This window comes from Neofelis nebulosa, assembly GCF_028018385.1.
Source record: "Neofelis nebulosa isolate mNeoNeb1 chromosome Y unlocalized genomic scaffold, mNeoNeb1.pri SUPER_Y_unloc_1, whole genome shotgun sequence".
NCBI lineage: Eukaryota > Metazoa > Chordata > Mammalia > Carnivora > Felidae > Neofelis > Neofelis nebulosa.
The window spans coordinates 1588414-1611941 of NW_026691917.1; the positions used below are offsets into that span (position 1 = coordinate 1588414).

Below are 23528 nucleotides of genomic sequence, written 5' to 3' on the forward strand. Positions count from 1 at the left end.
TCACTAGAACTTTCAGTACTATGCTGAATAAAAATGGATAGAGTAGATATCCTTGTCCTGTTCCTGAAGTTATGGGAAAAGCTGTCATATTTTCCCAGTTGAGATAGATAGCAGCTGTGGGTTTTTCATATTGGTCTTTATTATGTTGGGGTATGTCTCCTCTAAATCTACTTTGTTGAGGGTTTTTATCACTAGTGAATGCTGTAGTTTTTGAAAGGAGTCAGTCATATGGTTCTTATCCATTCTCTTATTGATGTGATGTAGCACATTGTTTTGCAAATATTGAATCACGCTTGCAGTGCCAGGAATAAATCCCCCTTGACTGTGGTAAATGATTTTTTTTAGATGTGTTGTTGTATTTGGTTACCTAGTATTTTAATGAAGATTTTTGCATCTGTGTCCGTAAGGGATATTGGTCTGTAGTTCTCTTTTTCAGTGGCGTCTTTATCTGGTTTTGTTTTCAGGAAAATACTGGCCTCATAGAATGGATTTGGAAGTTTTCCTTTCTTCTATGTTTTTTGGCATAGTTTGAGAATAGGTTTGTACTCTTCATTCAGTTTTTGCTAGAATTTGCCAGTGAAGCCATTTGGTCCTGCACTTTTATTTGTTGGGAGATCTTTTATTGCTGATTCAGTTTCCTTGCAAGTTTTCTATGTCTTACCGTTCAACTTTTCTTACTATAGAAGTGTGGGTAGTTTATGTCTGTAGGAATTTATCCATATTATCTAGGTGGTACAATTTGTTGGCCTTTAGTTTTTCAGAATAATTCTTGCATAATTGCGTGCGATTTCTGTGGTGGTGTTTCTTGTTTCTCGTTTCTAATTTTTTTTATTTTCTTTGTGGGAGTTCTTGCTTTCTCTGTTTGGTAAAGTCTGGCTAAAGGTTTGCTAGTTTTTTCAGAGAACCAACAACTCATTTAATTGATCTGATGTACGTTTTTTTTTCATTTCTGAATACTTTAATCGTCTCATGTTTATTATTTTAGCTGGCTTCAGGCTTTACATTTCCCCCCCTCATCCCTTTAGTTGTAAGGTTAATTTGTGTATTTGAGCTTTTTATTTCTTCTTGAGGTAGATCTGTTGTATAATATAATTCCCTCTTAGGACTGCCTTTTCTACATCCCAGAGGTTTTGAACTGTCATGTTTTCATTTTCATTTGTTCCCATGTATTTTTTAAAATGTCTTCTTTGATTTCATGGCTGACTAATTCATTGTTTAGTAGAGGGCCCTTTAATCTCCATGTATTTGTGGTCTTCCTGGAGTTTTGTTTTGTGGTTGACTTTAAGTTTCATGAAAAGATGCATAGAATCATTTAACCTTTTTGTGTTTATTGAGACTTGATTTGTGTCCTAATATGCAATTTATTCTGGGGAGTGTTTCACGGGCACTTGAAAAGAATGTGCATTGTGCTGTTTTAGATTGAAATGTTCTAAAAATATACATGTTAAGTCCATCTGGTCCAGTGTGTCATTCAAAGCCATTGTTTCTTTGTTAATTATCTGCTTAGATGATCTGTCCATTGATGTGGGCTGCTAAAGTCTCTTACTTTTGTTGTCTTGTTATCAGTGTATTCAGTTATGTTATTATTTTTTCACATTTGGGTTCTCGCAACTTGGCTTTAGTAAACTCCTGGAATGACACTGCTAGCGGATTAGGTGACAAGTATCTGTGGATCCCTGCCTCCTGTCTCTGTGCCTGTGCTGGAGAGCATGGAAGAAAAATGGGGCCTACCAGGTCCTTTGTGTTCAGTATTCCCCAGCATGTTCCAAAATCACTATCAACAGATCTTTCTGCTTCCCTAGTATTGTATAAACTTCCATTTTATGTTACCTCTCCAAGGGCATTGTCCTTAAGGGCATTGACCAGCTATCACTCATCCTCTCAGTTCACCCAGTGCTGAGTCATCTGACCTCTATAGCTCCAGGCTCTAAGTCCCACTTGTATAAATTGACAGAATTCAGCCTGTCTGGTGTTTAAAGCCAAATGTTATGGGGTAAGTCCTCCCCATGTCAGCTCCCTGGTGTGAAGGCCTATTTCTCTACCCTCAGCACATGCAGCACCATCCTACCTGCAGGCAGCCTCCTTCCATCTTTCTGACCTTCCTGTCCTTTCAGATGCAGTTTTGTGTCTATATTTAGCTGTGGAGTTTGTTGTCCAGTCTTCAGGTCACTGTCTGCTTTATCGACTTGGATGTGGATGGCATCTAGTTGTAAATGTGGGATGAAGTGACTTATGAGTCCTCCTATAGGGTCCTCCTACTCTGCCATCTTTAATGCTCCTCCCTAGAACAGTTTTTTGCTGAAGTGTTTGGGATTTTCTGTATGTAAGATCACATCATATACTTAAAATGACAGTTTTGCTTCCTTCTTCCTATTTTGATGCCTTTCTAAAATTTCTCTTAACTAATTGCTCTGGCTAGGTCTTCCAGTACTGTATTGAAAGAGTGCTGAGTGTGGGCACCATTTTCTTGCTCCTGAACACAGAGAAAGAAACTTGGAGGAATTTTAAAGTTGAATGTGAGCTCTGGTTTCTTCTAGATGGCCTTAATGAGATTGAGGCATATTCTTTCTACACTCAATTTGTTGAGGGTTCTTATCACGATAAACTGTGCTTAATACGTCAGATGCTTTCTCCGCATCTGCTGAAATGATCACACATGATTTTAATTTGTCATTCTATTTGTCTGTCACATTTATTGTTTCCTTATTTGGGACTGTCTTCACATTCCAAGGATAAATCTCACTGGTCATGGTGACTGATCCCTTAAATGTGTTGGTGAATTCAATTTGCCAGGATTTTGTTGACAAATTTTGCAATATATGGAAATTGGCTTAAACTTTAATTATTATATACATGTTGGTATACATGTAAATACATATTTTTATATTTTTATTTTACTTACAATTATTTATTATATACATGTAAGTATACATGTAGATGTATATTTTTATATTTTTCTTTTATTTAAAATTATTTCCTTTCTTTGACTTTAGATTCCGTTATGACATACATAAAACTGTTTATGTTATTTATATTAGTATACTATATAATTAATTGGTTGACATCATTTTGGATTAAAATCATGGGGTTGCGTATCAGCTTCATTAACTGGATATTCAGATGTCTCCGAAAGTTTGGGAAGTTCTCGGCCATTGCTTCTTTATGCTTTGCACCCTCTCTGCGTCTCTTCTTCTTCTGGAACTCCATTGCATTGATGAGCAGATTGTTTCTCTTAATGCTGTTCAATTTGTAAGGTCCAGGCTCTGAGCTGTCAGCACAGAGACTGATGCAGGGCTTGAACTTAACAGACTGCGAGATCCTGACGTGAGCACAGTCAGATGCTTAACCAATGAGCCACCCAGGAATTTTTCAATTCAGTTACGGAATAATTTTAATGGGAGTTTATTCTTAGTTCATTTTTAGCTTTTCTATCTCTGTGGTGATGGTCTTCTTTTCTTCATGCATTCCTTTTTTTTTTTGTTTTTGTTTAGTTTTTACATTTTTAACTCATTGATAATGCTCATCTCACTTATTTTAAATTCTTTGCTAAGTAGGTTTTATTCCTTTCAGTTTTGTTTTGGGGGATTGCTTATTTTTTAGTTTTTTTTTTTCAGATGATTACTTCTTTTTTTCCCAAATTATTATTTAAATTCCAGGTAGTTAACATACAGTGCATTATTGGTTTCAGGAATACAATTGAGTGATTCACCACAACATGGTGCTCATCACAGTGAGTGCTCCTCACAGCAAGTGTCCTTCTCAATACCCATCACCCATCTAACCCATTCCCCCCACCACCTCCCTCCATCAAATTGCAGTCTGTACTATTTTTAAGAGTCTTTCATTGTTCTTTCCCTCCTTTTGTTTTCTTTCTTCCGCTTCGGTAGGGTCATCTGTTTTCTTTCTTAAATTTCATATATGAATGCAATTATGTGGTTTTAATATTTCTGTCTTTCATTTAACATAGTATGATCTACCTCCATCCATGTCACTTGCAAATGACAAGACTTAATTATTTTTTATCACTGAGTAGTATTTCATTGTATATATATCCCACATCTTCTATATTCTTCATTCATGGACATAGCTCGAGAGCTATTTCCATTGTTTGGGTCCTGGTGATGCTACTGCTATAAAAATTGTGGTGCATGTACCCCTTTGAATCAGAATTTTTGGATCCTTTGCATTGTTAGATGGTGGTATAGTTCTATTTTTAATTTTTTTAGTGTTTGTTTATTTTTGAGAGAAAGACAGAAGGTGAGTGGGGGAGGGGCAGGGAAAGAGGGAGACACAGAATCCCAGGCAGGCTCCTGGGACAGCTCTGAGCTGTCATCACAGAACCCAGTGTGGGGATTGAACCCATGAGCAGTGAGATCATGACCTGAGCTGAAGCCAGATGTACCAGCTGAGCTACACAGGTGTCCCTAATTTTAATTTTTTGAAGAGCTTCCATATTGCTTCCAGAGTGGCTGCACCAGGTTGCATATCCACCTTCAGTGCAAGAGGGTTCCCCTTTGTCCACATCATCAACAGTATCTGTTTCCCGAATTGTTCATCTTAGCCATTCTGAGAGGTGTTAGAAGGTGTCTCATTTTGGGGTTTGATTTGTATTTCCCTTGTGATGAGTGCCATTGAGCATCTTTTCATGTGTCGGTTAGCCATCTCTATCCAAAAAAGATAACCAGATATCTTCTTCCAAAGAAGACATTTAGTCTTCTTGTCCTCTACCCATTTCTTAATAGATTATATTCTTTTTGGATGTTGAGCTCGATAAGTTCTTTATAGATAACCCTTTATCTGATATGTCGTTTGCAAATATCCTCCCATTCTGTAGGCTGCGTTTTAGTTTTGTTGATTGTTTCCTACACTATGCAGTTTTCTATCTTGATGAAGTCCCGGTGGTTCCGTATTGCTTTTGTCTCCCTTGCCTCCAGAAATGTGCCTAGAAACAAGTTGCTACAGCTGAGGTCAAAGAGGTGGCTGCCTATGTTCTCCTCTAGAATTTTTATGGTTTCATGTTTCACGTTTAGCCTTTTTATCCATTTGAAATTATATTTGTGTACAGTGTAAGAAAGTGGTACACTCTCATTCTTCTGCATCTTGCTTTCCCATTTGCCAACACCGTGTGATAAAGGGACTTTTTCCTTTGGATATCTTTCCTGCTTTGTCAAAAATTAGTTAACCATACTATGGTTGTGGGTCTGTTTCTCGGTTTTCTATCGTGTTTCATTTATCTGTGTGTGTGTTTGTGCCCGGACCTTAACTGTTTTGATGACGAAAGGTTTGTAATACAAGTTGAAGTCTAGTTGTGATGCCTCCACCACTTCTTTTCTTTTCTTTTCTTATTCCGGATCTATGACTGTTTGGGGTCTTCTTTGGTACTGTACACATTTTAGGAATATTTGCTCTAGCTCTTTGAAAAGTCCTGGTTATTTATATCTATAGATATAGATATAGATATAGATATCTATAGATATAAATATATATGTCTATATCTATAGATTTATATATATGTAAATATAGATATATTTGTATATATAAATAAATATATATATTTATTTTAAATATATCTATATTTAACATCTTAACAGTATTTTTGGTTCTCTTTCCTTTTCTTTTTATTTTTTAAATTTTCATCCAAATTCGTTAGTGTATAGTGCAACAATGATTTCAGGAGTAGATTCCTTAGTTCCCCTTACCTATTTAGCCCATCCCTCCTCCCCAAGCCCCTCCCATAACCCTCAGTTTGTTCTCCTTATTTATGAATCCCTTATGTTTACTCCCGCTCCCTGTTTTTATATTATTTTTGTTCCCCTTTCCTTATGTTCATCTGTTTTATGTCTTAACAGCCCTCATACGAGTGAAGGCATATGATTTTTGTCTTTCTCTGACTGCCTAATTTCACTTAGCAGAATATCCTCCAGTTCTAGCCACATGGTTGCAAATGGCAAGATTTCATTCTTTTTGATGGCCGAGTCATACCCCGTTGTATGTATATACCACATCTTCTTTATCCATCCATCCATCGATGGGCATTTGGGCTCTTTCCATACTTTGGCTGTTGCTTACAGTGCGGCTATAATCATGGGGGTGCATGTGTCCCTTCGAAACAGCACACCTGTATCCCTTGGATAAATGCTTATCAGTGCAATTGCTGGGTCATACAGTAGTTCTATTTTTAGTCTTTTGAGGAACCTCCATACTGTTTTCCAAGGTGGCTGCACCAGCTTGCATTCCTACCAACAATGCAAAAGTGATTCTCTTTCTCTGCTACCTCACCAACATCGGTTTTTGCCTGAGTTGGTAACTGACAGGTGTAAGGTGGTATCTCATTGTGGTTTTGATTTGTATTTCCCTGATGATGAGTGAGGTTGAGCATTTTTTCATGTGTTGGTTGGCCATCTGGATGTCTTCTTTGGAGAAGTGTCTACTCATGTCTTTTGCCCATTTCTTCAGTGGATTATTTGATTTTTGGGTGTTGAGTTTGATAAGGTCTTTGTAGATTTTGGATACTAACCCTTTATCTGATATGTCATTTGCAGATATCTTCTCCCATTCTGTGGGTTGCTTTTAGTTTTGCTGATGGTATCCTTCGCTTTGCAGAAGCTTTTTATTTTGATGAGGTGCCCGTGGTTCATTTTTCCTTTTGTTTCCCTTGCCTCTGGAGATACGTTGAGTAAGAAGTTGCTGCGGGCAAGATCAAAGAGGTTTTTTCCTGCTTTCTCCTCGAGGGTTTTGATGGCTTCCTTTCTTCCATTGAGGTCTTTTATCCATTTTGAGTTTATTTTTGTGTATGGGGTAACAAAATGGTCCAGGTTCATTCTGCTGCATGTCGCTGTCCCATCTTCCCAGCACCACTTGCTGAAGAGACGCTCTTTATTCCATTGGATATTCTTTCCTGCTTTGTCAAAGATTAGTTGGCCATTCATTTGTGGGTCCATTTCTGGGTTCTCTTTTCTGTTCCATTGATCTGAGTGTCTGTTCTTGTGCCAGTACCATACTGTCTTTTTTTTTTTTTCAACGTTTTTTTTATTTTTTATTTATTTATTTATTTTGTTTTATTTTTGGGACAGAGAGAGACAGAGCATGAACGGGGGAGGGGCAGAGAGAGAGGGAGACATAGAATCGGAAACAGGCTCCAGGCTCCGAGCCATCAGCCCAGAGCCATCAGCCCAGAGCCATCAGCGCAGAGCCATCAGCCCAGAGCCTGACGCGGGGCTCGAACTCACGGACCGCGAGATCGTGACCTGGCTGAAGTCGGACGCTTAACCGACTGCGCCACCCAGGCGCCCCTGTACCATACTGTCTTGATGATTAGAGCTTTATAGTGTAGCCTGAAGTCTGGGATTGTGAGGCCTCCTGCTTTGGTTTTCTTTTTCAAGATTGCTTTGGCCATTTGGGGTATTTTCTGGTTCCATAAAATTTTTAGGATTGTTTGTTCTGGCTCCGTGAAGAATGCTGGTGTTATTTTGATAGAGATTGCATTGATTATATAGATTGCTTTGGGTAGTCTTGACATTTTAACAATATTTGTTCTTCCTATGGAGCATGGAATCTTTTCCATTTGTGTGTGTGTGTGTGTGTGTGTGTGTGTGTGTGTGTGTGTGTGTGTGTCTTTTCAATTTCTTTCATAAGCTTTCTATTGTTTTTCAGTGTATAGATTTTCTACCTCTTTGGTTAGATTTATTCCTAGGCATTTTATGGGTTTTTGCGCAACTGTCAATGGGATCGATTCCTTCATGCCTCTTCCTGTCGCTTCATGCTTGGTGGATAGGAATGCAACCGATTTCTGTACATTGACTTTTTACCCTGAAACTTTGCCGAATTTATGAATCAATTCTAGCAGGTTTTTGGTGGAATCTTCTGGGTTTTCCATATAGAGTAACATGTCGTCTGTGAAGAGTGAATTTTTGACCGCCTCCTGGCTGATTTGGAAGCCTTTTATTTCTTTGTGTTGTCTGATGGCAGAGGCTAAGACTTCCAATACTATGTTGAGTAACAGTGGTGAGAGTGGGCATCCCTGTCTTGTTCCTGACCTTAGGGGGAAAGCTCTCAGTTTTTCCCCATTGAGGATGATATTAGCGCTGGGTCATTTATCCATGTTTTTTTTCGATCTCGACGTATGCTCCTTCTATCCCTACTTTCTTGAGGGTTTCTATCAAGAAAAGATGCTGTATTTTGTCAGATGTTTTTTCTGAGTCTATTGAGAGGATCGTGTGGTTCTTGTCCTTTCTTTTATTGATGTGATGATTCACATTATTTGTTTTGTGGATATTGAACCAGCTCTGCATCCCAGGTATAAATCCCACTTGGTTGTGGTGAATAATTTTTTTAATGTATTGTTGAATCCAGTTGCCTACTAGCTTGTTGAGGATTTTTGCATCCATGTTCATACTTTTAAATGTATTCTTTTAATGTATTTAATGTATTTTTAATGTATGGTTGGCTAATATCTCGGTGAGGTATTTTGCGTCCATGTTCATCAGAGAAATTGGTCTATAGTTCTCCTTTTTAGTGGGGTCTCTGGTGTTGGAATTAAGGTAATGATGACTTCATAGGAAGAGTTTGGAAGTTTTCCTTCCATTTCTATGTTTTGGAACAGCTTCAAGAGAATAGGTGTTCACTCTTCGTTAAATGTTTGGTTGAATTCCCCTGGAAAGCCCTCTGGCCCTGGACTCTTGGTTTTGACAGGTTTTTTATTACTGATTCAATTTCCTTACTGGTAATGGGTGTGTTCAAATTTCTGTTTCTTCCTGTTTCAGTTTTGGTAGTGCATATGTTTCTAGGAATATGTCCACTTCTTCCAGATTGCCCATTTTATCGGCATATAATTGCTCGTAATGTTCGCTTATTATGGTTTTTATTTCTGCTGTGTTTGTTGTGATGACTCTTCTTTCATTCTTGATTTTATTTATTTGGGTCCTTTTCTTTTTCTTCTTGATCAATCACTCTAGTTGTTTATCAATTTTGTTAATTATGTCATAGAAATAGCTTCTGGTTTCATTGATCTGTTCTACCGGGTGTTTTTTTTTTCTGTTTTGTTTTGTTTCTTTTTTGTTTGTTTGTTTGTTTGTATTTTTTGGTTTCGATAGCATTGATTTCTTTTTTTTATTTCTTTTTTTTTTATTTCTTTTTTTTTAAAATTTTTTTATTTCAACGTTTTTTATTTATTTTTGGGACAGAGAGAGACAGAGCATGAACGGGGGAGGGGCAGAGAGAGAGGGAGACACAGAATCGGAAACAGGCTCCAGGCTCCGAGCCATCAGCCCAGAGCCTGACGCGGGGCTCGAACTCACGGACCGCGAGATCGTGACCTGGCTGAAGTCGGACGCTTAACCGACTGCGCCACCCAGGCGCCCCCGATAGCATTGATTTCTGCTCTGATCTTTATTATTTCCTGTCTTCTGCTGGTTTTGGGTTTTATTTGCTGTTCTTTTTCCAGCTCCTTAAGGCGTAAGGTTAGGTTGTGTCTCTGAGATCTTTCTTCCTTCTTTAGGGAGGCCTGGATTGCTGCATACTTTCTCCTGATGACAGCCTTTGCTGCATCCCAGAGGTTTTGGGTTGTGGTATTATCATTTTCATTGACTTCCATATACTTTTTAATTGCCTCTTTAACCGCTGGGTTAGCCCATTCATTCTTTAGTAGGATGTTCTTCAGTCTCCAAGTATTTGTTACCTTTCCAATTGTTTTCTTGTGGCTGATTTAGAGTTCCATAGCATTGTGGTCTGAAAATATGCATGGCATGATCTCGATCTTTTTGTACTTACTTAGGGTTGATTTTTGTCCCAGTATATGCTCTATCCTGGAGAACGTTCCAAGTGCACTGGAGAAGAATGTATATTCTGTTCTTTAGGATGAAATGTTCTGAAGTCCATCTGGTCCAGTGTGTCATTCAAAGCCATTGTTTCCTCGTTGATGTTTTGATTCGATGATTTGTCCATTCCTCTGATTGCAGTATTGAAGTCTCCTCCTGTTTTGGTATTATTATGATGAGTGTCTTTATGTTTGTGATCAATTAATTTATGTACTTGTGTGTTGCCACATTTGGTGCATAAATGTTTAGAATTGCTAGGCCTTCTTGGTGGATAGGCCCCTTGATTATGCTATAATGCCCTTCTGCATCTCTTGATACAGGATTTATTTTAAAGTCTAGATTGTCTGAGAAGTGTGGCTACTCCGGCTTTCTTTTGTTGAACATTAGCATGATAGATGGTTCTCCATCCCCTTATTTTCATTCTGAAGGTGTCTTTAGGTCTAAAGTGGGTCTCTTGTAAACAGCACATAGATGGATCTTTTTTCTTATCCATTCTTTTACCCTGTGTCTTTTGATTGGAGCATTGAGTGCATTGATGTTCAGAGTGACTACTGAAAGATACGAAATCATTGTCATTGTGTTTCTTGTAGAGTTGGAGTTTCTGGTGGTGTTCTCTGGTCCATTCTAGTCTTTGTTGGTTTTGGTCTTTTTTTTTTTTTTTTCATCTTTTCTCCCCTCAGAGAGTCCCCCTTAAAATTTATTGCAGGGATGTCTTAGTGGTCACAGACTGTAATTTTTGTTTGCCTGGGAAACTTTTTCTCTCTCCTTCTATTTTGAAGGACAGCCTTGCTGGATAAAGAATTCTTGGCTGCATATTTTTCTGATTCAGCACATTGAATATATCCTGCCACTCCTTTCTGGCCTGCCCAGTTTCTGTGGATAGGTTTGCTGCAAACCTGATCTGTCTTCCCTTGTAGTTTAGGGACTTTTTTTTTCCCTTGCTGCTTTCATGAGTCTCTCCTTGCCTGAGAGAGAATGTCCTCCTTTGTCTCTCCTTGTGAATTTGACTATGATATGCCTTGTTGAGGGTCATTTTTTGTTGAATCTAATGGGGGTCCTCTGTGCTTTCTGGATTTTGATGTCTGTGCCTTTCCCCAGGTTAGGAAAGTTTTCTGCTATGATTTGCTCACCTAACCCTTCTACCCCTATTTCTCTGTCTTCCTCTTCTGGGACGCCTGTGGTTCTGTTGTTCCTTTTTAATGAGTCACCAATTTCCCTAATTCTTCAATCGTGCTCTTTTGCCCTGATCTCCCTTTTTTTCTGCTTCATTATTCTCCATAAGTTTGTCATCTATATCCGTGATTCTGTGTTTTGCGTTGTCCATCCTTGACACCACAGCATCCATCTGTGATTGCAGCTCCGTTATAGCATTTTTAATTTCATTCTATTTTTTTGCTTCTTTTATCTCTTCAGAAAGGATTTCTAATCTATTTTTGACTCCAGCCAGTATTCTTATTACCGTGATTCTAAATTCTGGTTCAGGCATCTTGCTTGTATCTGTTGGTTAAATCCCTGGCTGTCGTTTCTTCGTGCTCTTTCTTTTGGGGTGAATTCCTGCTGAATTCTGTGGTTCAGGTTTTTCAGATTGATGTGTTAATCCTCCAATCCGTTTTCTAGGTGTGCAGAATGGTTTAGTGTTGGTCTGATTGTATTTCATGGACTCGAGATACACAAAAAACTTCCATGCTGTCCCCATTCCTGGTTATATTTTAGTAGGGGTTACATTAACTGTATAGATTGCTTTGAAATTTTAACCATGTTTGTTCTCCAGTTCATGAGCATGGAATGTTTTTCAAATTCTTTGTGTCATCCTCAATTTTTTTCACCAGAGCTGTATAGTTTTCAGAGTACTGGTCTTTTACCTCCTTAGGTACAATTATTCTTAGGTGTGTTATGTATGGTTTTGGTGCATTGACATGCGATCCATTCTTGGATTTCTTTTTCAGCTCCTTCATTGATGGTATGGAGGAATGCAACAGACTTCTGCATGTTTATTTTATATCCTGTGACTTTGCTGAATCATATATTAGCTCTGCCATTTGGTGGAGACCTTTGGGTTTTCAACATAAAGTATCATGTTGTCTTCATATAGTGAAAATTTGAATTCTTCCTTGCCAATTTGGATGCCTTTTATTGCCTTCTGTTGTCTTGTTGCCGAAGCTAAGATTTCTGTACTATGTGAAATAGTAATGATGGGAGGGATATCGTTGTCTTTTTCCTAACTATACAGCAAAAGTTGGCCGTTTTTCCCCATTGAGGATGATATTAACTGTGGGTCCTTTGTATACAGCCTTTATGATGTTGAAGTACGTTCCTCCTGTCACTACTTTGTTGAGGGTTTTTGTCACAAAAGAATGCTGTATTTTGTCTAATGGTTTTTCTGCTTCGGTTGACAGGATGATAAGGTTCTTCTCCTTTCTTCTGTTAATGTGGTGTATCACGTTCATTGATTTGCAGATATTGAACCAGCCCAATAATTCGTGTTAAATAACTCTTCTAATGTGCTGTTGGATTTTATTTGCCAACATCCTGTTGAGAATTGTTGCATCCATGTTCATCAGGGGTACTGGCCTGTAATTCTCCTTGATGGTGGGGTCTTTGTCATTTTTGGAACCAAGGGAATGCTGGCTTCAGAGAATGAGTTTAAAAGTTTCCCTTCCATTTCTGTTTTTGCTTTTGGTTTTTGGTTTTCTGGAACAGTTTGAGAAGAGTTGGTATTAACTCTTCTTTAAATGTCTGGTTAGAGTTTCCCTGGGACGGCATTTGGCCCAGGACTCTTGTTTATTGAGAGATTTTTGATCACTAATTCACTTTATTTGTTGATTTTGGGTCTGTTAAAAGTTTCTGTCTCTTCCTGTTTCGGTTTTGATAGTTCATATGTTTCTAGGAATTGTTCCATGTGTTCTAGATTGCCCAGTGCAATGGCATATAATGTTTCATAATATTCTCTTGTAATTGTAGTTTTGTGGTGTTGGTTGCGATTTCTCTCTTTCCATTCATGATTTTATTTATTTGGGTCCTATCTCTTTTCTATTTAAGTGGCTAGGGACTTATGGATTCCGTTAATTCTTTCAGAAAACCAGCTCTTAGTGTCCTTCATCTGTTCTGTGATTCTTTTCGTTTGTTTCTATATTGTTTATATCTGCTCAGATATTTATTATTTCCCACCTTCTGTTGGCTCTAGGCTTTATTTGCTGCTCCTTTTCTAGCAACTTTAGAAAAGGTTACGTTGTATACATGGGACCTTTCTTGCTTCTTGGGATAGACCTGAATGAATTGCAGTGTGCTTCCCTGTTACAACTGCCTTGGCTGCATCCCAAATTTTGGATTGTTTTTTTTTTTTTCATTTTCACTTCTGTTTCCTTTTTAATTTCCTCTTCAATTTCCTGGTTAGCCGAGTCATTCCTTAGTAGGAAGATAACTTAAGGTCCAGATAGTTGAGGACTTTTCCAAAGTTTTTATTTTGGTTGATTTTGAGTTTTATAATGTTGTGGTTTGAAAATATGATATTGCATCTAAGATCTTAATGTTTTGGTACTTGTTGGGGGCTGATTTGTGACCCAACATGTGATCCGTTCAGGAGAATGTTCGTATGTGCCTTAAAAAATGTGTGTTTTGATACTTTAGGAAGAAATGTTCTGAATATATTTGTTAAGTCCATTTGGTCCAGTGTGTCATTCAGCGCTGATGTTTCCTCGTTGATTTTCTGCTTGGAAGACTGTGATTTCCTGTTACCCCCAGAGTATGCCTGCAGCATACTAATACATAAGCTGTGGTGTTTGCCTCTTTTTAGTACCTTCCAAACTGTACTTCCACACTGACAGTCTTTTTGGTACTCTAATTCAGATGAAACTTCACCACTCCCTCATGTACCCTCCAGACAGCCACAATACTAGATGTATGGCTTACACTTTTGTTTTTATCCCACAGAAGGAGCTCTGTTCCCACAGAAGTTGCATCATGGTATGCTGGCTAGTAGCAGAGGAATTTGCAAAATGCCATGCGTTTTCCTACCCGTTTTTCTGGTCTGTTTATTCTCCACTAACTCATGTGTTGTATCTTCTGTACTGTATAGGTCTTACAAAGGTATCTTGTTTTGAATGTTGTTATGTCCATGTGTCTAATTGGTGGTCTGAATATCCCTAGTCTGTCATCTTTCTGATGTATCTTTAATATTTCAAGTTGTATTTAGATTTAATTTTTGACCTACTGTGTGCTCTGTGCTGGAAAATATTCCAGTGCCATTGGAAAGAATCTGTCATCTACTCCTTGATGACTCTTCTCTGCATCTTTTGGGTTTGTTGATATATTGCATTCTTTTGTTGTTGTTGTTGTGTATGTGTGTGTGTGTTCTACTTCTTTAGTAGTCTTTTATCTAATTGTTCTATATATTATTGAAAGCAGAATATTGATGGCTTCCTTTGTAATTTTAGGATTATGTATTTTGTGGCTCTTGGTTATGTGTGTATTTTCATTTTTATATAGTTTTAATGGCTTTGCCTGTTATTAATATATAATGTTCTCTGTTGCTGGTTATAATTTTTTATGTAAACGCCGTTCTGTAGGATGTAGTGTAGTCAGTCACCCAAGTTTGCCTATATTATCAGCATGAAATACATTTTTCCATTATTTCCTTCAACCTACACTTCTTTAAAATGGGTGTTTTATGTACATCATGGATGGATGATTTCTTAAATGCATCTGTCAGTCTCTGCTGTCTGTTGAAGAGTTTATTATACTTACATATACATTATTTATAGCATGGTTTTGAAAATATATATTGTTGTCAAGTTGGCTAACATACAGTGTGTAGAGTGTGCTCTTGGTTTTGGGGGATAGATTCCCTTGGTTCATCACTTGCATATAACAGCCAGTACTCATCCCAACAAGTGCCCTCCTCAGTGCCCATCACCCATTCCCCCCTGCCCATTAACTCTTAGTTTCTTCTCTGTATTTGCCTCCCTCCCTTTCTGTTTATAACTATTTTTGCTCTTCCCTTCCCCCCTTGCCCGCCTTCCCCCTTTCAAGTTCCACATATGAGTGAAAACATCTGATATCTGTCTTTCTCTGACTGACACATTACACTTAGCATAATACCCTTCAGTTCCATCCTTGTTGCTGCAAAAGGCAGGATTTCATTCTTTGTCATTGCCAAGTAGTGTGCCATTGTATATATAAACCAAATCTTCTTTATCCATTCATCAGTTGATGGACATTTAGGCCCTTTCCATAATTTGGCTATTGTTGAAAGAACTGCTGTAAACATTGGAGTACATGTGCCCCTATGAATCAACACGTCTGTATCCTCTGGATTAATTCCTAGTAGTGCTATTGTTGGGTCGTGTTAGTTCTATTTTTAATTATTTGAGGAACCTCCACGCTGTTTTCCAGAGCAGCTGCACCAATTTGCATTACCACCAACAGTGCAAGAGGGTTCCTGTTTCTCCACATCCTCACCAGCATTTAGAGTTTCCTAATTTGTTCATTTTAGCCACTCTGACCGGCGTGAGGTGGTATCTCTGTGTGGGTTTGATTTGCATTTCCTGATGATGGGGGGACACTAAACATCTTTTCATGCTTCTGTTGGCCATCTTGGTGTCTTCTTTGAAAAAGTGTCTGTTCATGTCTACTGCCAGCTTCTGCACTGGATTATTTGTTTTTCATGTGTTGAGTTTGGTAAAGTTCTTCATAGATTTTGGATACTAATCATTTATCCTGTACATCATTTGCAAGTATCTTTTCCCATTCCGTTAGTTGCCTTTTGGTTTTGTTAATTGTTTCCTTTTTGGTGCAGAAACTTTTTATCTTGATGATATCCCGGTAGTCCTTTTTGCTTTTAATTCCCTTGCCTTTGGAAATGTATGGAGCAAAAAATGGCTGTCTGTGGCTGAGGTCAAAGAGCTTGTTGTCTCTAAGGCAAACTCTAAGGTTTTGATGGTTTTATTTCTCATATTTAGGTCTTTCAACCATTTTGAGTTTATTTTTGTGTATGATGTAAGAATGTGGTCCAGTTTCATTCTTCTGCATATTGGTGTCTAGTTCTCCGAGCACCGTTTGCTAAAGAACTGTCTTTTTTCCATTGGATACTCTTCCCTGCTTTGTCAAAGGATAGTTGGTCCTACATTTGTAGGTCCAATCCTGGAGTCTCTATTCTACTCCACTGATCGATGTGTCTGTTTTTGTGCCAATACCGTACTATGTTGATGATTACAGCTTTGTAATAGAGGCTAAAGTTTGGGAGTTTTGTGCCTCCCACTTTGGTTTTCTTTTTTAACATTACTTTGGGTATTTGGAGTTTTTGTGGTTCCGTAAAAGTTTTAGGATTGTTTGTCCTAGCTTTGATAAGAATGCCAGTGTAATTTTGATTGAGATTTCATTGAGTGTGTAGATTGCTATGGGCAGTATTAAAATTTTAACAATATTGTTTTCTTCCAATCCACGAGCATGGAATATTTTTCCATCTCTTTGTGTCTTTTTCAGTTTCCTTTATAGGTTTTCAATAGTTTTCAGCATACATATTTTTTACATCTTTGGTTAGGCTTATTTTTATGTGTCTTATGGATCTTGGTACAATTGTAAATGGGATCATTTTTTTAAATTTTTTCTGTCGCTTCATTACTGGCATTGTATAGAAGTGCAAATGATTTCTGTACATTTTGATACCCTGCGATTTTTCTGAATTCATGTATCAGTTCTAGCAGCTTTTTGGTAGTGTCTTCCAGGTTTTCCATGTCGAGTAATCATGTCATCTGCAAAAGTGAAACTTTGACTCCTTTTTCTCCAATTTTGATGCCTTTTATTTCATTTTGTTGTCTGATTGCTGATGCTAGGACTTCCAAAACTATGTTAAACAACAGTAGTGAGAGTGTACATCCATGTACTCCTGAGCTCAGGGGGGAAGCTGTCAGTTTTTCCCCACTGTGAGGATGATACTAGTTATGGGGTTTCATATATGGCTTTTATGATGTTAAGGTATGTTCTTTCTATCCCGACGTTCTTGGGGGTTTTTGTTAAGAAAGTATGCTGCATTTGGTCAAATGCTTTTTTGCATCTATTGATAAGAGCATATGGTTAGTATCGTTTCTTTTATTAATGTCATGTGTCACATTGATTGATTGTCAAATGTTGAACGAGTCCTGTGGCCCAGGAATGAATTCCACTTGATCATGGTAAATGATTCTTTTTATATGCTGTTGAATTTGATTTGCTGGTATCTTGTTGAGAATTTTTGCATCTGTGTTCATCAGGGATATTAGCCTGTAGTTTTCCTTTTTTTGTAGGGTCTCTGTCGGGTTGGGGAATAAGGTAATGCTGGCTTCAGAGAATGAGTCCAGAAATTTTCCTTCTGTTTCTGTTTTTTGGATAGCTTGAGAAGAATACGTGTTAAATGTGCTTTAAATATCTGCTAGATTTCTCCAGGGAAACCATCTGGTCCAGGATTTGTATTTGTTGGGAGATTTTTGATAACTGATTCAATTTCTTCACTGTTCACATTTTCTACTTCTTCCCATTTGAGTTTTTGTAGTATGTGGGTGTCTAGGAATTTGTCCATTTCTTCCAGAGTGTCCAGTTTTTTTGGCATATAATTTTTTATAGTATTCTCTGATAATTGCTTGTATTTCTGACGGGTTGGTTGGGATAAATCCATTTTCTTTCATGATTTTATCTATTTGGATCCTCTCTCTTTTTGAGAGGTCTGGCTAGCGGTTTATCAATTTTGTTTTGTTTTGTTTTTAATCTGCTCTTAATTTGATGAAGAAATTAAGATGATCTGTTTTTTTGTTTTTGTTTTTGTTTTTGAGTTCTGTATTGTTTACTTCTGCTCTGATCTTTATTATTTCTCTTCTTCTGTTGGATTTAGGGTTTCTTTGTTGTTCTGCTTCCAGTTCCCGTATGTGTGCTGTTAGATTTTGTATTTGGGTTTTTATTATTTCTTGAAGTAGGTCTGGATTGCAGTGTATTTTCCTCTTAGGACTGCATTGCTACATCCCAAAGCATTTGAACTGTTACTTTTCATTTTCATTTGTTTCCATATTTAAAAATATTTCTTCTTTCAATGTCCATTTGACCCATTCATTCTTTAGTAGGATGTTCTTTCATCTCCATGCATTTGGGGGGTTTTCCAAACTTCATCCTGTGGTTGATTCCACGTTTCATAGCAGTGTGATCTGAAATGTGCTGGTATGATATCAATTCTCTTATATTTATTGTGGGCTGTTTGTGACGCATTATGTGAACTATCTTGGAGAATGTTCCCTGTGCACTTGAGAAGAACGTATATTCTGCTGCTTTGGGATGAAAAGTTCTGACTATATCTGTGAAGTACCTCTGGTCCAGTGAATCCTTCAGGGCCACTGTTTCTTTATTGATTGTCTGCCTAGATGATCTGTCCCTTGTTGTAAGTGGAGGGTTAAAATCCCCTGCAGTTACCACATTGTTACCAATACGATTGCTTAAGTTTGTGATTAGTTGTTTTATATATTCGTGTGCTTCTGAATTCAGTGCTTAAACATTTATAATTGTCAGTTCTCGACCCCTTAATTGTAATATAATGTGTTCCCTCATTTCTTGTTACAATCTTTAGTTAAAATCTAGTTTTTCTGATATAAGTATGATTACTCCAGCTTTCTTTTGACTTCCAGTAGCATGACAGATGGTTCTCCATCCCCCACTTTCAATCTGAAGGTGTCCTCAGGTTTAAAATGGGTCTCTTGTAGACCGCAAATAGATGGGTCTTCTTTTTTTATCCATTCTGATACTTTATGTCTTCTGTTTGGAGCATTTAGTCCATTTACATGAAGTGTTGTTTTTGAAAGATACGGATTTAAAGTCACTGTAATTTGTAGGTGTCATGCTTGTAGTGATGTCTCTATTCCTTTGTGGTCTTTGCACCTTTGCACTCACAGTCCTCTTGTAGGGCTGGTTAATTGGTGATGAACTCCTTCAGTTTTTGTTGTCTGGGAAAACCTTTATATCTCCCTCTATTCTGAAAGACAGGTTTGCTGGATAAAAGATTTTTGGCTGCATAGTTTTCTTGTTCATCACATTGACTGTTTTGTGCCACTCCCTTCTGGGCTAGAAAGTTTTAATAGATAGGTCTGTTGCTACCTTGTGTTTATCCTTGTAGGTTAAGGCCCATTTGTTCCTAGCTGCTTTCAGTTTTCTCTCTTTGTATTGAATTTTGACAGTTTCACTATAATGTGTCATACAGAAAATTGACTCCTATTCTATCCGAGGGGAGTTTTCTGCGCCTCCTGCATTTCAATGTGTGTCTCCTTCCCCGTATTGGGGAGTGTCTCAGTAATGATTTGTTCAAGCACACCTTCTTCGGCCCCTTTCTCTCTCTCTTCTTCTGGAACTCCTGTGATGCGGATATCATTATGTTTCATTGAATCACTTAGTTCTCTTAATTCTTCCCTGGTGGTTGAGAATTTTTTTTTATCTCTGTATTTCTCAGTTTCATCTTTTTCCATAATTTTATCTTCCATTTCACTTATTCTCCCTTTGTCTCTTAGTCACTACCTCTAGATTATTTTGCACCTTGTTTACAGCATTTTTAATTCATTATGTCTATTTTTTAGTGCCTTCATCTCTGCAGCAGTGGATGTCTAATGTCTTCTATGCACTTTTGAAGCCCGTCGATTAACCTTACAATTGTTACTGTAAATTCTTGTTCAGTTATATTGTTTCTATCTGTTTGGATAAAGTGTTTAGCTATCACTTCTTCTTGGAATTTATTTTGAGGAGAATTCTTCCGTTTCATCATTCGGCTAGTTTTCTGTCTCTTATGTGGTTGAAAAACTTGTTACGTGCTCTGCACTTGTGAGCGCTACGATATTATAGAAGGATTATACCGTGTCGAGAGCCTGGCCCTACATGACATGTTTTTGGAGAGTGTTACTTGCTGTCTGTTGTGGTGACTTTAGTTGCTTTGTCTCCCTTCTCATAGTGATGTTTTGGACCTCCCACCAGGTTTTCTTTGATTTGTTCCTTGAAGTAGCCCTGGAAAGGAAAACAAACAAAAAGAAACATAAAGCAATAACAAACAAAGAAAAACAAAAAAGAAACAAAGCAAAAGCATGAAAACAAAACATAAACAAAAACAAAAAACTATAAACACTAGCTACAACGAAATAACACTAGCTAAACTAAATGGGCAGTGTTGATGGCGTAGGCCTTATCCCATACAAAGAGAGAAGTGACAGGGGCGGGAGAAAAGAAAAAAATAAATAAAATTGACCACACAGAGAAATTTAATTATTGCTTGTTAAGGAATCTTGCCAATTTGATGTTTACTTTCTGTGCGTTTTGTGTCTTCTGTTTCACAGTTTCTCCCTTATTGTTTCATTTTGTGTTTAACTGAATTCATTTTGTGCTTTGAATTCTTTCTCACACAACGTTTTATCTACATCTTTTATTTTCCTAAGTGTTCCTTTGGAAATAGAAATGAGTATCTTAGGGGCACCTGGGTGGCTCGGTCAGCTAAGTGTACAAGTCTTTTTTGCGCCTAAAGTCATGAACTCTCAACAGTTCACACATTGAGTCCTGTGTGGCTGTCTGTGGAGCCTGCCAGAGATTCTGTCTCTCCCTTTCTTTCTGTCTGTCCCCTCTCTTGCATGGTCCCTGTCTTAAAATAAATAAATAAACTTTATAAGAAATTAATATCTTAAACTTACAAAGTGCAGTAGTTCAAATTAACAGGAACTGAGATCTGATATTACCCCAAAATTTTAGTCCTGTATTTTAGTCCTGTATTTATGTTATTACAAAAGTTATCTTCATATATTGCGTGGCCAATATCATATATAGAATATGTATGTATATACATAATATATAAATATAAATGTAGTATTTGTAATATGTACTTTTATGATATATTTATATATTTTATGATATATTTATAAGACTCTGTCTAAGTATGTAAATTTAATAAATATATAGTATGAAAATTACTGCAAAAAGCATATATAATGTACCATGTAATATATAATAATATAGAAATGTATATGTAATGTATGTGAAATATGTGTATATGTAATAAATGTAACTCTGTGTGTATGTTATGCATGTGTTTATGCTATATATAGTACATTATGTACAGTTGTGGATATACTTGTAATGTATATTATGATAAATATTGCTTTCTTCAATGAATCATGTAGGAAATAGAGGAGTTCCAAACCAAAAATATAATACTGCTGGGTTTATATTTACCTATGTAGCCTCCTTTATCAGCGTTCCTTATTTCTTCTTAGACCTTTGATATACCATCTGTTAAGCTTGAAAAGTCTTCCTTTATCATTTCTTGTAGGACACAGCTAACTGAATCCAGCCCCTCACCATTTTTGGTCTTACTGTCTCTTTCATTCTTGAATTACTTTTTGTGAATATAGATTTTGTATTTGAGGTTTTTCCCTTTTATTAGTTATATTGTCCCACTGTCCCTGTTTTTTGGAGATACCAGTCCTATTATTGAGTGTTCTTTTATGAACAAATCATGTTTATCTAGGTGTTTTGAAAATTGTCTTCAGACATTTTTATTATAATGTGGTGCAGTGTAGAACTGCTTGAATTTAACCTATTTGGAGTTAATTCAGCTTCTTGCATGTGTAGGTTATTGTCTGCCATTTAATATATCAAGTATTATTTCTTCCCATTTGTCACTATTTTATCTCTGAGCTTCGCTAATTATACATTGGCACACTTAACCCATGTCCGGAGGTATTACAGTTTCTGCTTATTTTTCTTCATTGTTTTTCTTTGTGACTGTCACATTGGATGCTTTTATTTGATTGTTTTTCATGATTATGTATAAGATAGTGGATTTATAGTCGTTTTTGTAAGTCTAACGTCTACACTCCCTCCCAAAGAGTTTCTGTTAAGTTCTTTTTCTTATAAATTGCCCTATTTCCGTACTTTCTGTATGTCTTACAGCTTTTGTTAAAAATGGCAATTTTCCATCTAAATAAAAATAGTATTCCTTTTTTGGGATATCTCTGAAGTATCTATTACTGTAGTTTAGACCAGTGCTAGTTATTTTATATTTTACTAATAAATGGTAGCTCTAGAAAGAAGATATTCTCCCTGTCCAGCCTTTGTTGTTGCCTCTTGTGAGCTGAAGTTGTCCACTTGTTTTGTGATTTTCCTACCATTTTTTCAGAGTATATTTTCTCCGGTGTGTGGTAATGAAGGCTCCTTTGAATTATCTCAGTAGGTACTGGTAACTGACAGATTTTCTGAAACCCTTGAAAAGAGAAAAAATACACACACATACAGACACAGATAGTATGATAAGGAAAAAGAAGAAAAGAAGGAAAAAGAAAAGCTTATATTGGTCTTTTAAAATTGGTTCTGTGTTAGGTAATTTTTTTTTTTACTCTCAGTTATGAAAATGTTTTCTTAGTAGCTTTTCTGTTTTGCTTTCACTGAGCCTGAATTTAAAGAGGTAATAATGTAAAGTTTTGACACAATTTTTTCTTAACATGCTTTCTGACTTGGGCTTATGAGTGGCCTTACTAGGCCATACAGGTGAGCCTACTAGATTTCCTTAACTTGCCTGTGCTTTTCATATTTATTATTCCTGAATATTCCACTTTCTGGCTTTACCTCCTAGTCTGTCGGCATGTATAATTTTTGCCCCAACGGTTATTTGTGTTTCAGAGAGGAAAAGTGTACTTATTTGTCTGTGAATGTTTTTGGCAAGCTTTCTTTGTATGGATGCTCACACAGATAAGAGTCGAGTCAGTTACTCTAGGTTACCTAAATCCAGTCCAAACATGATTCCTTGGGAACCAGGAACTCACAGTAGAAGCACAAACAGTCATGTACAGGATTTTTTTTTGAACAGGAAAATGGGGAGAAAATGACTGAGGTAAAATACCACATGTACTATATTCTGGTTACATATTCACTTGGTTGATAAGAACCTTTGGCTATCTCTTAGAACTTTGATGAGGGATATTCTTGACACTTTCCCAAGATTTATCCGTGTTTATTTCAGGGAAAAGGACTCTTGTAGTTCCCTGCTTGGTGCTGTTCTCCAATGCCACCTATAATTGGTTGTTTTAAATATTTTACAGAATGTGGAACTGCTTTCACTAATAAACTTCAAGGAATGTTTAAAGATATGGAGCTTTCCAAAGATATCATGATTCAGTTAAAACAGGTATTCCTAGCCTAAGAGATTTTTTAATGTAGTATAAAGTTCTTGAATGGTTTGGTTCCCTTAAGATTTATACTTACATTAGAGACATATGAAAGGAAGTTTAAATAAGACTCCACTTTTTGTGTTTTTTGAAAGAAAGTTCATACTTTTATAACCTTCCCACCGCATATTTAAAGAACTATATACAACATATTTTGCGTAACCATTTTTATTTTATTTTTTTTACTCTTACTTGGCTTTCCATTGCTTTGCTATGTACATTTTAGTTTCAGTATTTTTGACTCTGTGTGTATCTTTTTCATAATTTTCTTCAGATCATTTGAGGTAAGATGGATTTTTTAGAAAATACAGTGCAAGCTTAATTCTATGTTTAATTAACTGAGGCAACCAGACAGCACGTTCTTGGTTGTTTTCAAGCATTTTCTTAAAATGAAAATGTCTGTTTCATTTAAATGCAGGTTGTATTTTCAATGAGTAATTTATTACTCAGATTAATTTTAGTAATGCATTTCTAATATAGAGTTATAGCTACGTAAGAGTTTTAAAAT

General features: G+C 36.9%; 1 protein-coding gene across 4 annotated transcripts in view; it reads left to right on the forward strand.

Annotated features, from left to right (window-relative positions):
* The window catches only part of LOC131503563 (cullin-4B-like), a 141973-nt gene that overhangs the window by 60098 nt on the left and 58347 nt on the right, over window positions 1-23528 (forward strand). For all 4 annotated transcript variants that reach the window (XM_058715012.1, XM_058715013.1, XM_058715015.1 and 1 more), the window contains one exon: window positions 22895-22980. In XM_058715012.1, coding sequence (XP_058570995.1) covers window positions 22895-22980 — 86 coding nt within the window. The remainder of the gene's footprint in view (window positions 1-22894; window positions 22981-23528) is intronic.